A 20,516-nucleotide genomic window follows, 5' to 3' on the forward strand; every position below is an offset into this window, starting at 1 on the left:
GCTTCTCTCGGGAGTTTGCCTCTGCTCCCACCGCCTCTCTCCCCCGCACGGGGGCACGATTCCTCAAGTCTGGCTTCAGGAAGAAACCCCAAACTCACACCTGCTTCTCGAGGCCTGGTTAGTGTCCCGGCTCTGCCACTGAGGCCCTCAGCCCTGACCACCTTCCCAGGCTCATCTGCAGTGGCAGAGCAGGGCCACCCGCTCCGAGCACAGACTTGTGGGGGCATCCGCCTCTCACCCATCTCAGACGAACACTTGGCCTTTGCCACGACTTCAGGCAGTTTGCATGTGGGTTTTTGCAGACCATACCTGATTTTCAAGCAGAATTCCAAGGGTCTTCCAGCTGTCCACTCCAGCTTGGCAGAGTGAATGGTGGACCCTGGTGGGAAGGTACGTGTCCCCAGACAAGAGAAAGGTGTGCCCAGGGCAGTTAGCAAAAGCCTGGCCTTTCCAGAGTTCTTAGTCACCTGGAGAGTCTAAGGCCCATTAATTTCTAGTTACTTGCTTGGTCCGTGGAGAGGAGTTGGTAGTGCGGTGGAAAACACAGGTCAGCAGCGCATTGAGATTCACTTCCAGAACAAGAATGACTAAACCGGCCAGATTTGCATAATAATTTATTATTCAAGAAAACCAGGATTACAGGCCCTGGAAAGAGCTGAAGTGCTGTCCCCGATTGGCCTGGGAAGGAATAATTAAATCCAGTAACCCCAGTTATTACATGGAAATGGGGATATCGAATGGGGCTTAATCGGGCCACTAATTTTCTTAATGATCACTTCTGTTTTCATCTTATTAAAAATGTAATAAATGTTCATTGTTGAAATTTAGAAAGCACAGATAAGGGAAAAAAGGAAATTGAAATCATCTGTGGTTCTACTCTTGGGGGGTAAGCACTGGGCTGTAGCTTCTTATCTGTGCATCCAGATTTTCCCACGCACTTACATACACACCTTCCAAAGAAGGCAGCTCACAGAGTGTAAATGCTTCATAAGCTGCTTTGCTTAATAATAAAATAATGAGCAGTTTGCTGCGTCATTAGAGAGTCTTTGGTACCTAGTATTCCCTCACGTGGGATTACCGTGCATTGTGCTTCTGCCCCCAGGATTGGGCATTTTTAGGTTATTTCCAATGTTTTGGAGGGAAGTGGAATTAGGCGAGGGGCTTGTTTTCCTGCGAAGGGCTCAGGCTGGGAGAGCGTCAGACAGACCCAAGCCACACACTGGTCTGGGGGAACTGTGCCTTCAGCTCCACCTCCTGGACCCCAAGACCAGGGCGCTCCCAAGGCAGCCAGGCTGTCCCGGCCACAGATGTTGCAGAGGAAGGCACGAGCAAGTGGCTGGGCTGGGAACCCAGGAGTGGGGCTGGGCCTGGGCCCTTACAGAGGCCATGAGAGCCACCGACGACATTCAGGGAGCTCAGAACTCCTGGCTCTTCTTCGCACTCCTGGGGCGGTCTGCCGTCTTGAATGTGCCATGGGCCCTGCGCCGTTCTAGATGCTCCACGAGCATTACCCACTTGATGGCAGTAGCAGTCCTGCTTTGTAATGGGACGTGGTGACCTGTAGCACTGCATTGTCCTTATCTGTCCCGACCTTCACCACAGCCCCATGAAGGAGGCTGGGCAGGCATCTGTGCCCCAACTAACACAGGGGGAAACCAAGATGGGGGAGAGTGGAGGTTCCTTCTAGGGCACCCGGCCACGGGCAGCTGAGCAGGGACTCCAGCCTCAGGGCTCCTCCATGCCAAAGCCCCCGAGTATGGCACCCCTCAGTCATCCCTACTCACCTGGCCTTGATCTTCACTTGCATGCACGTTCCTCCCCATTCATCCACTGCTCCAACTGGAATCCAAGAGTCAAGCTAGGTTCCTCTCTTCCCTCCACACCCCACACCCGCTCCACTAAATGGTTCCTTGGACCCCCTGATATTTCATTAATTCTTCCATTTTCCCCATCTCTGCCATCCAAGCCACCACCATCTGCTATGACTGCCTTCTTAGCCTGCTTCCCCTGGCTTCCACCTTCCATCCTTGTAGCCAGCCTCCTAGGCCCTGGGGACAGCATCTACCTGGTTCCTGGCTATTCTGCTGTCCAGGGCTGACCACTCCCTCCTGTGGGAGGGTCAGACTGTCTGAGGAATTCTGCCCCCAGCCCCAGCACCTAAGTATCAGGTGGGAGTGTTTATCAGCATCATTGCTGGAAACCCCAGACTTTCCAGGCAGAATGGGCATCCTCAGCCACATCGAGGGCCCAGGTGGGGCTGTGGGACCAGAGTGGGAGCTGGCCTCACTTGCCCACAGAGGGAGGAGTCTGAGGGCAGCAAGTGACCCCGTGTCTCTTTCCCTCTTCCTTGCAGCCATGAAGTCGGGGGGCACGCAGCTCAAGCTCATCATGACGTTCCAGAATTATGGGCAAGCACTGTTCAAACCCATGAAGTAAGTGCCAGGGGCTGGTTGGGACTGGGTGCCAGGGGCAGAGACGGGTCTGTGCTAGAGCATACAGGCAACATATTTCTGGTGAAAAATGCAGTGTTTCCCCCCAGAGGTGTTTTGGGGTGAACTGTGGGTGACCACACTGGGCTTTCTCCCCATCAAGGCAAGCGAGCAATACAGGGGTCCTGCACCCTCACCTCCTCTCTCTGGCCTCTGCAGTCCTCCCCCTCCCCACCTTCATCCAGTGGCAGATCATTCCTACCCCAGCGAGCATAAGTGGTTTTTTTGTTTGTTTGTTTGTTTGTTTTAAAGATTTCATTTATTTATTTGACAGAGAGAGACACAGCGAGAGAGGGAACACAAGCAGGGGGAGTGGGAGAGGGAGAAGCAGGCCTCCGGTGGAGCAGAAAGCCCGATGCGGGGCTCGATCCCAGGACCCTGGGATCACGACCTGAGCTGAAGGCAGACACTTAATGACTGAGCCACCCAGGCGCCCCTAATTTTAATTTTTTTTAAAGATTTTATTTATTTATTTTGACAGAGAGAGACGCAGGGGGAGTGGGAGAGGGAGAAGCAGGCTTCCTGCGGAGCAGGGAGCCCGATGTGGGGCTCGATCCCAGGACCCTGGGATCATGACCTGAGCCGAAGGCAGATGCTTAACGACTGAGCCACCCAGGCGCCCCAGCGAGCATAAGTGTTTTAAACAAGGAACCCAGATATGGACACCAAAGAATGCTCCTAAAGGAGGTGACTTTTGCCTCTCCTGCACGGCTCAGGTATCAGCAGACTTTTTCTATAAAGGGCCAGCTGATAGGTACTTTAAGTTTTGTAGGCCATATGGACTGTGTCTTAGCTACTCAGGTCTGCTGTCCTAGCCCAAAAGCAGCCCAACAAAATTTAAGTGAACAGGCATGGCTGTCAGTAAAGCTTTATTTATAAAACTAGCAGTGGACTGGATTGACCACCCCCACCCACTGTAGTTTCCTGTTGCATAAAATAGAAACCATGCTACCAGAATAAATATTAAGGCATTCATTGGCATATGAAAATTTGTGGGATGGTGGAGAAGGGATATTTGAAAGCCAGGATGACCCAAGAAAATTCACGGGGAGCATCCATGTTTTTGACGTCCACTCTGATGATGCTGGGGCTTGGGTAACCCCTTTGGTCCAAGGTTGCTCCTCCATCTCCTGTTAGCCCCCACAAGGCCATTTGTGCACTGGCAAGACAGAGTTCATTGCATTTAAAGTGTGGGTTGCACCCCCAAGTGCTCACGAGGACTGTGCAAGTTGTGTGGGCCTGATGCTGGTGGTTGGGGGCAAGCGGGTTGCAAGCTGCCAGGCATGGGCTCCACCGGAAGGGGCAGCTGCCTTGTGTCCGCCAGATCTTGGCCATCTGTCCTGATGTCCAATTTTCAGGATAAGCTAGAAATACGACTATCTTTTCCTACTTAATTTTCAAACTTCAAAAATGATGGTAACTAATTGAGAAGCATTCCAAATACCTTGGAGGCCAAACAGAATACAGCTGCTAGTTTGTAACTTGTGACCGAAGGTATGATTTTGTGTTCAGGGTATTTCTGGACCTCTTGCTCCCTTTCCTCGGGACAGATGTCCCGCCAGGGGTTTGATCCACTTGCCCTGTCTGTGATCTGGGGCTGCCCGGAGCAGGTGGGGCTGAGAACGTTACTCACACAGGCAAGATGAAGGACACCAGGACAGGGTGAAAGCCTGGGGCTGCAGGGATCTGGTGCAAACGCCCCCCGCCGAGGCGTGGTGAAGCCACCCCTGTTGCTGTCAGGGGTCCTCGAGCACAGACACCTCCTTCCCTGTGCAGAAAGGGAAGTTCACATCTCCTTCAGGAGAATCGGTATAGAAAAGGGGGCTGCGGTGGGCTTGCCTGTCTCAGGAAGATGGCTGGATGCAGGAGTGTGGACAACCAGTGTGGTTCATGCAGCCCCCAACTCAGGACGGATGACTGGGGGGGTCCACACAGCTGGAGGGTATGCAGCCTGGGGGCGTGTGAGGGCTCCCGTGCAACATTCTGGAAGGAAATGAGGCCTGGGATGGGCATGGGCTCCTCGTGGAACTTCCCAGCCTCCTTGGGCTTCTTCGTGGTTTTGGCCCCTCTGTTGAGGGCAGACAGTTGAGAGGTTGCCGCCTCTCACAGGGGAGCTGAGGCAGAAGGGCTCCTTCCAGTCCCTCGATGCCACAAGGGTGCTCTTCCCGTCCCCCCGTGGGGTTACCTGTGTGAACACCTGCGGAGGGGATGCCCAGTGTGGGCTGTAAAAGCAGCAGCACTGATAACGTTGCCTGAGAGGCGGCCGTGTGCGGGCGCTGCCGCCCCAGCCTTTCAGGACCGGGCTCTGTGCCCAGCGTTCACACAGCTGCTGTTCCGTCCTCAAAACGCCTCCGGGGGTCCTGCCACATAAAGATGAGGAAGCCAGGGCTCAGAGAAGTAGCGAAGATTGCCCAAGTTTGAGCCCAAAGTCCAGGGTGCCCTGCTTCCCCCTCCCCCCCACTGCCCCGGCCTCTCCCCCTTCACCTCCACCCAGCCTCCCCCCACCAGCCACCTCCCCGGCTGGGCCGGCTTCAGCAGCCAAGGTGGGGGCACCACCCGTGGTCATGGGAGCAGCTGAGTGTACAGATCTGGCACGGTGGGACAGCCAGGCTCCTGGGTCCCTGGAAGGCTCACTTCTCTCCTAACTCTCTGTCCCCAGCCCCTTTATAGCAGGACGAATGCCTGGTCCTGCCTCTCCAGGGCTGAGAACCTCTAGGCAGCTGGGGAGACTGAGGCCAGAAAGGCCAAGCACGTGCTCGTGGCCTGCCAGCTAGACTGCCAGAGCCAGGGCTGTGGTCGGTGTCCTGAGGTCAGCCAGGCTCCAGCGTGCAGCGTGTTCCTGGGCAGCCGACCCCCACCGGGCAGGGTGGACACAGCTTGGGGGTTTACAGGCTGTCCCTGTTGTCCCTCTTGCAGCTTCTGCTGGACTGGATCCAGGCGTTCCTTGGCACGCTCTGCTGACCACGTCCTGAGTCTGGTATTGATTGGGGTCCTGTGGCCAGCAGCTTCCACTCCCCTGAGGACCCCGGGGGCCGGGCCCAGGACATGAGGAGGCTGCACGCGCCATTCCCATCCCCCGGTGCCTGTGGTCTGAATATGAAAGCAGCTGTGGTTTGGGACCATAGCATTAAAAAATTAAAATCCATGATTAATAGTTCTTTTTAAGAAAAACTTTTTTCTATGACCTCCTAATAGCTTTGTAAGTTGTCAGTAGAAGAATCTGAATTAGTTAGATGGTAGTACTTTTCCTCCAAGATCTTGAAGGATAGAAGTTCAGAGGTTCTAGAAGAGGAATGGCCAGTGAGATGAAGGCTTGAAGCCTGGGGGACCTGCTGAGTGCAATTTGTGTGCAGTGGGGGTGACTCCTTGAAGTTTAATGGTTAGATATTTTTAAAAGTCACTGGAAAACATATGCCTAGCACATTAGTCCGCAAGTTTATGGACACTCTTGCTTTAGGGTTAAAGTAAGAAAAATCTCGGGCGCCTGGGTGGCTCAGTTGGTTAAGTGACTGCCTTCGGCTCAGGTCGTGATCCTGGAGTCCCGGGATCGAGTCCCGGGATCGAGTCCCACATCGGGCTCCCTGCTCAGCAGGGAGTCTGCTTCTCCCTCTGGCCCTCCCCCCTCTCATGTGCTCTCTCTCTCATTCTCTCTCTCTCAAATAAATAAATAAAAAATTTAAAAAAAAAAAAAAGAAAAGAAAAATCTCTAACAGCTTCATCAGGATGTAATTCACGTATCATACAGTTCACCCACTTAAAGCCTACACTCAGTAGCTTTTACTATATTCACAGAAGTGCACGTCCATCACCACCACCCATGTGAAAGCCTTTTGGGGTCTCCAGAAAGGGCCCTGTCCAATGTTGCCATCACTCCCCAATTTCCCCTGGACCACCCTCTAGGCCTGGACCACCACCAAGCCATCTTCTGTCTCTATGGATTTACCCACTCTGGAATTTCATGTAAATACGCTATGATATATGTTCTTTGTAACCCGCCTCTTTCACTGAGCATCACGTACTCTGGGTTCATCCACGTTGTGGAGGTGTTCCGCGCTCCACTCCTTTTTACTGCCAGGTGATATTGCATGGTGTGGATAGGCCATATGTTATTTATACTTCCACCAGTTAATGGGCGCTGGGGTTATCTCCACTCCGGGGATGTTACGAATAACGCTGCAATGAACAGTCACGTACAGGTCTTTGGGTCGACATGTGTTTACAATTTCTTTTGGGTCTATACCTAGGACTGGAATTGTTGGAATCTGGTAATAACTGAACTTAACCGTTTGAGGGGCTGCCAGACTGTTTTCCACAGGGGCTGCACCACTTACATCCCTGGCCCGCACCTGTTTGATTCTGGGCCCCCTGCGGGCGTGAAGTGGTGTCTCCTTGTGGTTTTGACCTGCATTTTTCTAATCACTAATGATGTTGAGTAACTTTTCATGTCCTTCTTGGCCATTTGTGTATCTTCTTCAGAGAAATGCCTCTTCAGATCTGCCATTTTTTAGTTGGGTTGTCTTTTTGTTAGTAGTTGTAAGAGTTCTTTATGCATTTTGCACACAAGACCCTCATCATATACGTGGGGTCCTTTGAAGCATGAGCTTTTTATTTTGAGGGTGTCCAGTGCAGGTGATGTGTGTGGCCAAAGTTTGCAAGTGCTGGTGTACCCACAGAGCCGGCAGGCCTGGCATGACCACAGGCCCCAAGTTCCTCAAAGGCAGCCATGAGGAGCTGGTGGTCTAGCAACGTGGGGTGGAGTTGGTTGGACATACCAAAGAGTATGGGCTCTTTGCAACAAGTTTCAGCTTGCTTCTTGAAAAGCAGCCTTCCAGGCAGGCCCAGGATGGCAGCTGTGACCACCTCCCGGCAGAAACATTCACAGCCATCCCACAAATGCTCACAGAGCCCCTGGGCTTGGTCTCGTGCCTCTGCAGACCCTGCTCTCTTGCTGCTCAGGTGGGACCGAGAGCCGTGTGTGTTGCCTCAGGACTGCGGCCCCGGGAGCGGGGGCCGCACTCACCGTTGGCGCTCTCTCTGTGTGCACAGAGCGAACGAGGGGGTGGGCAGACGGTGGTAGACATGGGCATGTGAGCAGCTACACTCACCTTTGAGTATGACCAGGGCCGGCTAGTGCCTGGTGGGCAGCTGGAGAGCTTCTCAGAAGGGACCTCCAGCTGAGGCCTGAGGAAGAGGTCCCATCACTCCAGGCCAGGGGACCCGAGGGATAAAAGGAGGTGAATGTTGGACTCCCTTCGGGGAGAGTCAGCCAGCCCGAAAGGCCGCCCCTGCTGCTGGCAGAGGGCTGCAGGTGGGGAGCGAGGGGAGAGTTTTATTGGGTGTCAGATGAGAGGTGACGGTATGGACTCAGGGTTAGGGTGACTTAAGGGTTCTACCTGGGGGCGGGGGGACCTGGCAGAGAGGATTAAGTGGCAGCCTGGAGCCTTGAGGAGAGGACGGGCCTGTATCAAGGGCCGCCTGCCGCTTTCTTGCCCTGTGATGCTCAGACCCCCTTGTCCTCTCTGGGCCTCAGTTTCCTTATGCAGTCAGAGGCTGGATTCCATGACACCAAGAGTCCCTCTCTTTCTCAGGAGGAAAGGGAGTTGATGCCCAGCATGAGCTGAGTGGTAGGTTTGTTTGGTGGGAGACCCAGGGAGTGACCTGCAGTTTCCTCCCCAGCGTTAATTTGGGCTCTATCTACAATTATTTCTGGGCACTCCGGGGTTTGGGGTTTTGACTTGCAAATATCACAGGGAAGATGAGTATTTGGTGCGGCTACAGGCAGGCCAGAAACGGAGTACAGATGCGCTTCTGCTGGGGCCACCCAGCACCCGGTGAGGCCGGTGTGAGGGTCCTGTCATAAGCAGCACTGCTGAGCTGCCCTTCAGCGTTGGAGGGGCAACAGTGAAGCAGACGCCAGGGGCTGAAACTCCTCCTGTGCCGTGTGGGGTTTGGGATTGAAAGTGTCTTCAGAGGCTGTGAGGAAGGGGAAATATCCTGACCACATGGCAGCTTTTCAGGGAAAACCGACTTCAGCAACAAGAATGAGGATACTGATGGTTATGATTGTGGGTGCCCTACAGGTCTAGCCTTGCTTGGAAAAAAAAAGAGGAAAACGAGAAAAATCCCACAGGTCAGGCTCAACAAAGTCTGAGATGGGTCATTTTGACTGTCATCCAAGGCTTAGGGAAATCTGGGGGGAAGACAGAAGGTCTTCCAAAGGAAGCTCCCTATGGCTGGCCTAAGGGTGGACAGGGTTGAGGCCATGGGTGCGGAATCGGTGCCCTGCACCAAGCCCAGCACAAGGGTATCTCAGACACCCTAAGGGGGCCGCTGTTACCCCACGGACCTCATCTGGGAGGAGCGGACCAAAGCTCAGGGTGGTCGGGGACGTGCCCGAGGGCACCAAGATCACCCAAGGTCACTGGCTGTCAGGAGGTGGGCCGTGCAGATAACTGACCTCGGTGCGGCCCGGGCGGCATGTGTACCGCTCAGAGCTCAAGGCAGGCGTGCACCAGCGCAGGACCACAGCATCCCGATGCTGTTCAAACGTAGCTACTTTCTTAATTCCGCAGTTGATAACAATTGCATTCTACACCTGCATATACACACCTGTGTGAGTGTCCTGGGGCCGTAACAAAGCATCACAAATTGGGCAGTCTGAAACAACAGAAATTTATTCTCCGTTGTGGGGCCAGAAGCGTGAGCTCAGGGGTCAGGGCCACGCTCGCTCTGAGGGCTCCGGGGGAGGGTCCCTCCTGCCTGATCCAGCTCCTGGTGGTGATGCTGGGCTGGTGACCGTGTCAGCCCAACCTTTGCCTCCGTGGCCGCATGGCCTCCTCCCTGCGTGCATGTCCACGCTCCCCCTTCTGTGAGGACATCACCCTGCTCCAGCCTGACCTCCCCTTAACCATCACACCCGCAGAGTCCCTGCTTCCGAGTAAGCTCACGTTCACGGGGACCAGGGCTAGGACTTGGACGTACCTTTGGGGGCACAGTTCAACCCGTTAGAGCCCCCAGGTAAGACAAGGTCTCCATGTTCACCAACACCTCTTCTCAGCACTGGGGTTGACAAAGGTACTGAAGGCTCTTCATCAGTTCACCCTCCAACCCCCCATCCTCCTTCTCTGTGTGTTGAGAGATGAGATGAGGTCAAGAGCAAATATCCTAAGTATTGCCAAAATCCAATTCCTGCACACAGACAGCCAACCTTGTTCTTTTGTGCGTGGAACCCTCTGCTCTTTTCCATGCCAGGCACCTTGTGCTCAGTGCTGCGTCTGCAAGACGCCACTAGCCGTGGATCAAGTCGTGTTCCGTTGTGTGAAGCATCCCAATTCATCTGCCCCCTCTCCTGTTGATGGGCATGCAGGTTGTTTCCAGTTTGGGGGCATTATTGATAAAGCTGCTGTGACCATTCTTGTACTTCGGGAAGTGGGATGTACCCAGAGCGAAGTGTTTGGTCACAGGGTGGGGTGGTCATTGGCAGCAGTAGGTCCTGCGAGAGCTGTCCAAAGGCCATTCGGTGGTCTCTACTCCAGCAGCCCGGGGTGAGGTTCCCAGGATGGAGCCTGGTACCTGGGCTTGATGCTGAAGTCCGTGCTTGCCTTGGGGCTGGCTGCACAGGGTCCTCACAGGCAGGGGAGAGGCTGCCCACGCAGCCTGGAGAGGCCACGGGTGGTGAATGTGCTGATCCCAAGGTCCCCTTGCCTAGGTGGGCAGGAGGCTCCCTGCTGCCCTGCTCTAGGCTGCTGGGTCTGGGAGAACTGCTGGATGGCGTCGAGGCCACCTGTGTCCACACATCTCCATGCGGTGCGGACACGCACCAGTGGCAATTGTCCCCGTCGGGGAGTGGGCCCCCACATCTCCCACCATGTGCTTCTCTTCCCCCTTCCCTTTGTCTTCACATGGCTGCAGAAAGAATGTGTGTCCAAGGCTGCCATGCTGAGTTTTGACTTGCCCTCAAGAAGGCCATTTCCTCGTCTTTGTGTTTTGGGTTTTCAGTCTCTGCTCTGGCCAGCTCCGGAGCAGGTGACGGGGGGTAGTTGATGGTTACGTGGCTTGCACCAAGTCATCTGACCTTTCCAACCACACGAGTAGACTTTATTTTTATTGCCAACTCTCCTTCAGGGAGGAAGAAACTGAGGATCCAGAGGGTTTAAATATCAACAGAGAGTGGGCAGCCAGTCAGGGCTCCAGTCCAGTGCCTTGGATGCCAGGTCTTGGTCCTTCAGGCAGCATCAGGCTGAGGAAGGGCCATCTTGGGAGTCCTGGAGTCCACCTTGCTGGGACCCGGGTGTCTGCAGGGAGGCACCTGCCGATGGGGGTGCCTCTCAGCCTGCAGATTTCCAGAGGCACCACACACGGTGAAGAGGCCTCCATACTCAGATTTGTCTCCTGTCTGCTGTTCAGCTGTGTTGATGGTGCGTGGGGCAGGGCCTCCAGTCCAGCATGTCCCATCCGCCTTGATTTCCCTGTTTTCCGCCGGCCCAAGCGTTGGCCCAGTGGCCGGGCTGCAGCTCAGCCTCATGTTCTGTGCATGCTGCAGAACCTGCAAACTGGCCATCTGCATTTGTTTCCTCTTGCAAAGAACAAAAACGTGTGTGTGTGTGTGTGTGTGAGAGAGAGAGAGAGAGAGAGAGAGAAACCATCTGCAAACAGCTGTTTGGGGCCCAGGAATTCCTAGCAGCTGAGATGCACACACAGAGGCAGCTGTAGAAAAATGTGCAGGCCGAGACGATATTTCTAAATGCAGAAACCCCAGCCTCCCTCATGCACTGACCAAGTGTGGTCCATCAGGCAGAGTGTGTACCATGAGGAGAGCAGGGCCCCCTCCCCGTGACCCAGGCACTGCTCTGGGCTGCAAGCCAGGTGCCTCCCCAACGAGCTGAGGGCCCAAGGGGACGTGGGGCTGGTGCGTCCCTCGTGGGGCAAGCAGGTTCAGCTGGGAGACTCTGGAACTTAGCATTGACTTTCCCGGGGGTGCTGGGGCCACGCGGGGGGCCATGCGCTGGAGACCACTAACCAACCATTGACCTTCAGGCCTCCAGCATGACCCATGTCCCACTAGGGGCTTGACTCCCAGACAGGCACCCTGCTCGGGGGGCCGTCTTCCTCCATGAACACTGCTGTCCCGAGGCCCAGAAGTGAACCAGGAGGGCTCTGGTAGGCAGCTGAGACCCTGCTGGCATTGAACATATTCCGATCCCAGAGGCCTGAGGGTGGGCACCAGGCTGTGTGGGCACCAAGTGAGGCTCTGAAAAGAGATGATCCTAAGAAGGATTCGCTGATCGTATGAGAACCTGTGGTCTTGTCCTGTCCTGTGCTCATTGTGCTGGGCGCCCGGTACAGAGCTGAAACAGCTCCCAGGGGTGACGGACCTGGGCACAGACCCAGGCAAGACCACATGTCGAGGCCATACAAGGTGGGAGGGCAGGAAAGAAGGAGTCTTGCCTGCCAAACAACCTTAAAGAAGACCTTTGAGCTGGGTCTGGCAGGGTGAATAGGAGTTCTTCCTGGGCGCAGGAGGAGTTCTAGGCACATGCCCTACATACTAAGGCTTAGGGAAATAAAAAGATTTTGAGAACCAGTGAGTGAGCAGTCAGGAGTTTCAAGGATTTGTCATTCTGCTGGTAAATAATTCATGTTTTGTCTCCACTGGTACCCTGACCCAGGCCCCAAAGGCAAACTGATTGCCCAATAGCCAGTCACTGGGTGTGGAGCCAGAGCCAGCAGAGCCCTGGGCCTGACCAGAGGTGAACAAGGACCGCTTTGTGTCCATGCTCAGCTCGGGCCCGTCTCCAAGCCCGCTTTCCACCCTCGTTCTGACTGGCTTCCAGGAGCTCCAGCATCCTCCCCCATAGGGAGCCAGGCCAGCATCCTTGGTCAGACTTGACCCACTTAACAAGAAGCTGCCGGAACCCCGTGTCCCTGCTGCTGCTGCTGCGCTGAGCTTTTCTAAGGCCCAGTGATGAGTTCATCGTTCTCCTGCATCCCCACTGGCCTGGCACAGTCTCCAGACTAACTCCTTGGTGCCAACTGCAGGCCACTGGACAAGAGGAGTAAGGCCCAGCCTGGCAGAGAGCTTAACTTTTAGGGAGGAGTCAGTAGACGCATAACATTTCAGAGGGTACATCTGAGCAACACAGCAGAGATGCTTTAGCGACAGGCCTTTCCACTGGTGCTTGCGGATTCCTCCCCCAGGTACTGGGAAAGCACCTACTAACACGCAGACCCTGCTCCCGGCCACGTGTCAGAAGGTGGCATGTATGCTGAGGTCTGAACAGCAAGGTGAGAACCAGACAGGGGAAGGTCTAGGGCAGAACGTTCCAGCGATGGTCTACCTGTGGTCCCGTCTAAGGCTGGGGAAGGACGGGATGGGTGAGGACCCCAAACGGGCCAGCTCCGCTGCCGTCCCTGTAACAGGAGCCAAGGGGGCTTTTACCCTGTGGAGAGGTGCCAAGGGGGCTTTTACCCTGTGGAGAGGTGTGGCACTCCTGCAGGGCAACCTCAAGAACACCTGGACAAGAAAGCAAGATTTTAGGGCAGTCCGCTCATTTCCTGTGGGGCTCCCTGAGTGCCACAGCCGGGGGCAGGAGAAGAGCCCACGATGGTGAGCAGATGCACCCACAGCGGCCCGGCCCTGACGAAGCAAGGGAGACAGCAAGCAGCAGCCTCCTCAGCCAAGCTGAGGAGGGGGCAGATCTCGTGATCTGGGCTTCAACAGATGAGAAGGAGTCGGCCAAGAGAGGCACTGGGGAAGGACGATTCGGGGTGACTGGACCCCAGAGTGTGTGGGGGAGCCTACGGGATGGCTGTGCAGGCTCTTGGGGGCCGTGGCGGGACTTCAGGGGAGCTGTGCAGTGATGCGGGCCATGGCTGCCGTCGATGTGCTTCTAAGGAAGCTCTCAGGCCAGTGTGGGCAATGGGCAGGAGGCGCGGAGGTGTAGAGGATGTCCCTGTGAGGACAGGCAAGGCCGGGGCCAGGGTGCTGGTAGTGAGGGGGACAGAGGCCAGGGTTCCGAGCAACCTAGCCCTGCTGGACATCCCCAGAGCAGCCAGCTGACACCATCAGCCTCCCACCAGGGCCCTGAGTCCCGGAAACCCTAGAAAAATGGCCTGATTGCCCCGGTGCAGGGGGCAGGTGCAGGGAACAGACGGCCACTGGGGAATGGCTCGAACCCCCAGGGGCCTGAGTGCCAGACGGAGACCAGTCAGGTTTCTACGGACGCTCCGCCCCGCAGGAGGCTCTGAGACCCTGGGGCCTGGCTCCAAGCAGGGGTCTCTCCAGCTGGCTGCAGAGGGGTGAGTGGAGGGGGCCCTAGGGTGGGCAGCCAAGGGATGGAGAGCAGCCCAGTGCAAGAGCGTGTGTGCACGAGTGCATGTATGTGTGTGCATGGGCACATGGGAGGCCAAGACTAGCACTCGTCCCCCCAGTCAAGGTTCAGAGGATATGGGACCAGCTTCTCTCTGGCCTGAAGCTGGTTGTTGGCTTAGGTCCCTGTGGGCCATGGCTCCTATTGGAGCTGCAACCAGGCTCCCATCCAGACGGGCACCAGTTTGACACCGAGGGACCCAGCGTTCAGGGGGTAAAAACTAGCAAGCACCTCGTTGTCAGGAGGTGCCCACTGAGCGTTCGATCCTTCCAAGTACACCCCCCACATGCACACAGGCACACACACACACAGTTATGGTGACAGGGATCGGAGCTTTACCTGTTGTCTGCTCTCCTCTAGACCATGAGCTCCACGGGGCATGCCTCAGGTGTTAGTTTTCCCCAGCCCTGTCGGTGCAACCCTAGCCATGTAGTAGGCACACGAGTGAATGAATGAATGAATGGATGGATGAAGAATCTGATGATGGGGTTTAATGTGCACAGCCCACGGGTGAGGGGTGCATGGAGCTCCTGAGGGCTCAGAGCAGCTCCTGGTGTCTGGGTCACCAGATGGGCCACACGTGGTCCCCGCTCCAAGGAGCAGGACCCTAGCAGGCTGTCCTGGCCCCTGTGGGCCAGTGCACACACAGCATCCCGAGGTGCAGAGGTCTGGTGCTCCGTATCCGGGGCAGGCGGAGATCCCTGACGTGGGGTGTGGACAGGTCCCTTGAGCGACCTGCAGGCAGGGTCAGAGCATGTGGGGGCTCTTCCACTGCTGTGCCGCATCCCACGGGGAGCCTCTGTGTGTGTCTGTGGAGCAACTCAGCTTGCGTGCTTCCCGTTTCTGGGGGTGATGAGCAGATGCCACACTGCATACGGCCGTTTACCCTGTAGGCCCTCAGCTGCAGGACACTTGGGCTGTCTCCAGCTTCATGGGTTAGACTCAGAAAAAACATGGACCTTATTAATTAAAAAACAAACAAGTAACCAGAAGCAGACTTTCGAGAGACTCTCAAAGACACGCAGCCCAGAGGAGGCCAAGCAGCTGGGGCTCCGGCGGCCCAGAGAAGCCCACATCTGCCTGGCGGCACCATCGAAAGACAGCTGTCCACCCTGAGTTCCACCGCACCAAGAACGGCGTTGGATTTAATAAGCTTGAGAAGAGGCAACAGGAGAAGCAGACTTGGGGACAGAGTGGGGCTCTCGATCTGCAGGGGGCTGTGGCCAGGAGCACCACATGGGGCCTTGGAGAAGGGTCTCCTCCCTCAGCAACCCCAGCTTTGAGCCCTGGGGTCCACTGCAAGCTTTTCCCCTGGGATCCTGGTGTCCCCACACACACTTTGAGGACACAGGGACCTGCTCTGCCCCTGGCCAGCAGAGCCCATGGGAAAGACAGCTTGGCACTGCCCACTTGGAGAAGGCAGCACGTCCTTACAAGAGGCCGTAAGCCCCGGGAGCTGGCTCCGACGAGCACGTGAGGGGGACTCCGTAGTCTGGAGTGGCTTCTGGACAGGAGGGCCCAGAAGCACACACGATGCCAGGAGGACGTGAGGGGCACTGCGTCCACAGAGGGGGACCCAGAGTCTCAGCGCAGGGATCGCTGCCCGTGGGCATACAACTGCAGAGCTGCATGACACTGGCACCGTGGCCCCAAGGGAGTGTTGCTCCGTGGCTCTGTGTGTGGCCCTGTGTGGCCCAGCGCGGGCGTTCACGCTGGCTCACACTCTCTGTGGTCCCAAAGCAGCTGAGGTCACTCCAGCTTCCCCAAGCACCCCGTCGATTTACCGTCAGCCAAGGCCGCCCACAGAAGCTAACCACCCTCTCCTGCTCTCACTTGGCAGCTAGGAATTCCTTTGCTTAACAAAATGAAAAGGAAAGGAAATGATTAACAATTCCAAAGCAGATGCAGAGAACCTGGCAAGAAAACAAATAAATGGTAAAAATGTCATAAACCCTTCAGAGAGCGTGGTTCTCTGCACCTGCACCTGCTTTGCCCCCGTGGTACAGATGGGGCAGCTGAAGTCTGTGCTCAGAGCGGCCAGGCTGGACCCATCTCCCCCGCCCTTTCGGGCCAGCCGCCCGGCTCACTATGGCACCCACGTCCCTGGCGGCTTCTGGCAAAGGTGATCCCCTTTGTTTAAAGGCAAGTCATTTTTTCCAAAAGTGTTCTCCCAAACAGCAATATCAAGGGTGTCTTTTTGTGTTTTTCTCTGGTTAAATCTCTCTGGTTAAGTCTCATGGTCTCTGGGGTGTCTGCCAGTGTGTGGGCCGTCATTCTAATTGTCTTGAAAGAGAGGGAAGATTAAAAGGAGGGAAGGAAAATACAATTTTCATTTTCCTTGTGCTGGGGAAGCAAATGGAAGTCAGGGACTTCTCTCAAGTCTGGCTGTTTCTTACATGCCAAAAGGGAGTTTTGCAGACTGAAGATCTTCTTAAACAAGCCTGGAGAATGAGCTGGAATGCCCCCACCCTCTGGATGAGTTTGTTTTTCTGACTGGAGGAAAAACTACATCAGAGCAGTCACTTTGGTGCTGAATGGTCAATCCACGGTTTAGTGGATCGGGAACATGGTGCCATCTCATCTTGTTATCACCTGTTAAAAAACGGTGAACCACAGGGCCTTAAAAACACAAAGACGTGCACAGCTGTGTTTTCAGAGCTGCTGGAGAAGATGCATCTGTCCCCATCTAATGTCGTTCCTTACTCATCCCCATGAATGCTGGATGAACTGGCAGAAGGGTATTTGAAACAGTGGATCTCAAACTTTCAAACGAGTTGTTTTCCCCCTTTACTTTTGAAATCAAGTCTAAGTCATTGCGAATATTTTTAAATGGAAATAACTTCAGGCTTTCTTTACAGTTACACATCTTTGAATCACTTTTTATGGTAAAGATTTATTTATTTGAGAGAGCGCACACGTGTGCACTTGCAAGCACAGAGGGAGAGGGGCAGAGGGAGTCCCAAGCAGACTCCCTGCTGAGCAGGGAGCCCAACACAGGCCTCGACCCCATGACCCTGAGATCACAACCTGAGCCGAAATCAAGAGTTTGAGCCACCCAGGCGCCCCACTTTGAATCGCTTTTAAATTGGTTTTCACTAAATTGGCCATTTTTCTACCCAGACAAACCGATGTGTGACTTCTCTTGTGTGGCTCACCTTGAAGGACCTGTGGGAGGGCAGGAGCCGCGGGTCTGGAGGCTCCCGTGGTCACCTGCGTGGCGGCAAGGCCGAAGCCCTGGCGGCCGAGGCCCACAGTGTCGCCTTCAGGAGCATGTGCAGCTGTGTGCCTCAGTAACACGATGCCAGGAGGAAAACCCGTCGCCGGCCGTGGTTGTTATGAGGCCCGTGGCCATCAGAGAAATTTTGCCAAAACCAGAAAACAGGTTGGTAGGCAGCCCCGCCATGGGCGCTGTTTTGGCTTTGTGTCTCCCGCCCCATGGCTTCTGGACAGGAGGGCTCAGCAGCCAAGCTCAGAAAACTCCCCAGCCTGCACAATGCCAAGGGTCTCTGCCAGGGGCTGGCTCTGCGAGGGCTCAGGCCCCCTCCCCAGGTCAGGGAACCCCAAGAGTCTGTGGCACTCTAGAGGCGGCCACTGGGGCCAGCGTCGTGGCTCAGCATGGCAACAACAGGCCAGGTCTGTGTCCCTGGGCTGGAGGCCACCTCCCCCGTCCTGCACAGCCGCGGCGCCAGCACCGTGGAGGGCCCTGAGAGAGTGGCAAGGGACAGTGTTCACAGCGGCTGCACCCGCCGGCTCTCAGTGGCGGGCAGCAGTTTCCAAAGCTGGTGTGAGCCACGGAAATGAACACATCCCACCAGAAGCAGGATGCACTGGCCACCACTTGCCAGAGCCAAGGCCTTCGCCAGAGCTGCCCGCCTGCTGGGCACATACCACGTCCTCCCCCAAGACCGGCTTGGACCCTGCCGGACAGCACCCCAACTCAGGCAGTGTCGGCTGAGGGCATGGTCACGGCCTGGGTGGCCATCTCAACAGGTTAAAGTCCTGTGAACGTGCAGGTCCCTCCCTCGGCCACCTCCTCGAACTGGGCACTCAGCCAGGTGTCTCATGTACAGACAAGACCAGAGCCGGGGGCGCCTGGGTGGCTCAGTTGGTTAAGCGACTGCCTTCGGCTCAGGTCATGATCCTGGAGTCCCGGGATCGAGTCCCGCATCAGGCTCCCTGCTCAGCGGGGGGTCTGCTTCCCCTTCTGCCCTCTTCCCTCTCATGCTCTCTGTCTCTCATTCTCTCTCTCTCTCAAATAAATAAATAAAATCTTAAAAAAAAAAAAAAAAAGACCAGAGCCAGGAGACCGAGCCCTGCTCCCACTGCACCTCCCAGGGTGTCCTCCCCGCCAGGTCCCTCAGAGGCCAGTGCACCCTCCTGTCTTCACGACTGGACTAGAAGTTCTTGTCGTAACCATCACACCTCCAGATTCTTGTGGAACAGGCGTGCTTTCTGGGGCCAAGTGCATGTGAGTGCGTCTTCTGCTCGGCGCACATTATGCAGGGTCTCCCAGACCCATGACGAGTCTACTGGGGCCCACTCTTCCGGGCCTTTCTGTTGCCCTCACTCTTGAAGTTTCTCTGGCGTGCACACGCCGCAGGTGTGGTGAGCACGGATGGGCCCGGCGGGCACTGAATGGGGTGATGGCCGTGCCCCCTCTGCAGCCACAGAGCCCCCCAGAGGCTTCTGCAGCTCAGACAACATGGGTCAGATCCAGAGAGCCTGGATGGATGAACAGGTGCCAGAGGTTTTGAATATAACGAGCATGTTTTACCAAACAAACAGATCCCCCGCACCCACATGGGGCCGGAATTAGCAGGAAATAGTGGGCCTTAAGGGCTGAAAGGTCATGCTGAAGTAGCTGCCAGGGAGAGGCCCTTCTCTCCCCTTCTAGAACATCTGCCAGCCGAAAACCTGATATTAAACAGCTTAATATATCTCTTTAATGACAAGGTGGTTGTTTTCTGCTGTGTGAGTGATGGGAAAATTATCCAGGATAGAAAGGCTAATTTTTGCTTCTGCGCCTTCATTTGGTGAGTCAGGGATCTGCTGTGTGTTCAGGAGGAAAGGGAAAGCATTCACCTTATCTGGTGTTTTGCCTCCCTAAGGTTATCCCTGGAAATGGGAAACAGGGTCCCCAGGATATCAGACCCTGCTCCCGGGCACCTGGATTAGCCAGCTGGGGCCTGAATGCTGCCTCCTGTGTCCTTATAGGAGGGAAGCAGAGAAACCAGAGATGGTGATGGGACCGCCCCGATGAAGCTACTTAGGTGGTCAGGTGACAGGCTGATTTGTCCCACCGCCTGTGGTTGGCTACCTCCTGCCTCAGCCTGTGAGTGGGGCTGAGTCTGTTCTTTAGAGAAGATGGTTGAGGGCCAGAGCATTCCAGGGACAACAGTTAAGTGCAAAGGGCCTGGACATCAACACACAGGCTCTGTCAAATTCATGGCACAACGGACAGATGGTGAGAAGTGGGATTTGGGTGGCAGCGGGGGGGGTGGGCGCATCGTGATAATGGGGTCCATTGGAGTGCAGTGGGGTGCCCTCAGGCCGAGCAGGGGTGGCGTGAGGAGCATTGTTCAATGTGATCAAGTAGCAGACACTGGTGGGAGGTGCTTATGGACATGCCCTGGATGGGATATGCCCTGGATGGGATCCCCCTAGGCAGAAGTTCCTGGGGCGGGGGGTCATCCCAGGAGCCACACTGTCTGTCCTCAGCTGGTGCGGGTGTTGGTGGGGAGCCCTGGTGAGCAGGGGGCCCGGCACATGGGAGCCCTGGCGGCCTGCCATGTGCACCAACATGGCCACCTGTGTCTTCCTCTGGGTTTTGCACGCAGGGACATCTGCAGATGGGCTTCCTGGCAGCTCCCCCCAAGGGTTCTCTTCTCCCTGCTTCTGTCCTGCAGTGCTTTTCCCTGATGCGCAGAAGGTTTGTGTGTGGCCCTCCTCTCTGGGCCTGTTTCCCATCTGCACTCAGGGATCTCCAGGGGCCCTTAGCTCTGACTAGAACGCCCAAAACGGCTGTGTGACAGCTGTCTGTGCCCCGAGCAGCCCACAATTGCCCCTCCTCCAGAGTCTGACCTGACAATTTGCTGTAGGTTCTGTTCTAGCTCTGGTTCGATCGGCCTCATCCCCATGCCTGCCATGTGGAGCCCACTGACCGGGCAGGTGTTTGGCTCCCCCACGTGGGACTGCATGCCTCCTCTCTCTCCGTAAGCCTGGCGGCATGGCGGCGGGTGCCGCAGCAGGGAAAGGACCTTGCTGCTCCCAGAGGCGTCACCCCTGAGCCGCCTCACCTGCCACACTGCTCCTTCGAGGGAGGTGTGGGCGCACCTGCCCCCAGCCAGCCTGCAGAGGGTGGGGGTCAGGGCAGCAGCTGTTTTCCTCAGGTGTCAGTGGAGAGAATGGGGCCCAGCCCACCCCCCACCCCGCCTCCCATGTCAGAGCCTTTCTGGGGCACCATGAGGCGGAAGCAGGGCCGTGGACCCACATGCACAGCCCTGAATCAGGCCTTCCACGTGCAAGCTGAGACCCCTCTGACTGGCTCCGATCTGGCTGTGGACAGGGACACTTCACAGGCTGTCATGGAGGTGCAGGGAGTGAATCCACATACACTGCTTAGCTCACAGTAAGAGCTGCATACTGTTGGCTTTTCTTC

General features: G+C 56.0%; 1 protein-coding gene across 1 annotated transcript in view; it reads left to right on the forward strand.

Annotated features, from left to right (window-relative positions):
- The window catches only part of FAM20C (FAM20C golgi associated secretory pathway kinase), a 46,419-nt gene that overhangs the window by 8,835 nt on the left and 17,068 nt on the right, over positions 1-20,516 (forward strand). Inside the window, exon 3 of the mRNA XM_034988196.1 lies at positions 2,354-2,432. Coding sequence (XP_034844087.1) covers positions 2,354-2,432 — 79 coding nt within the window. The remainder of the gene's footprint in view (positions 1-2,353; positions 2,433-20,516) is intronic.

Source organism: Mirounga leonina, unplaced genomic scaffold (assembly GCF_011800145.1).
Source record: "Mirounga leonina isolate KUSES-001 unplaced genomic scaffold, KU_Mleo_1.0 Mir_454, whole genome shotgun sequence".
Lineage (NCBI taxonomy): Eukaryota > Metazoa > Chordata > Mammalia > Carnivora > Phocidae > Mirounga > Mirounga leonina.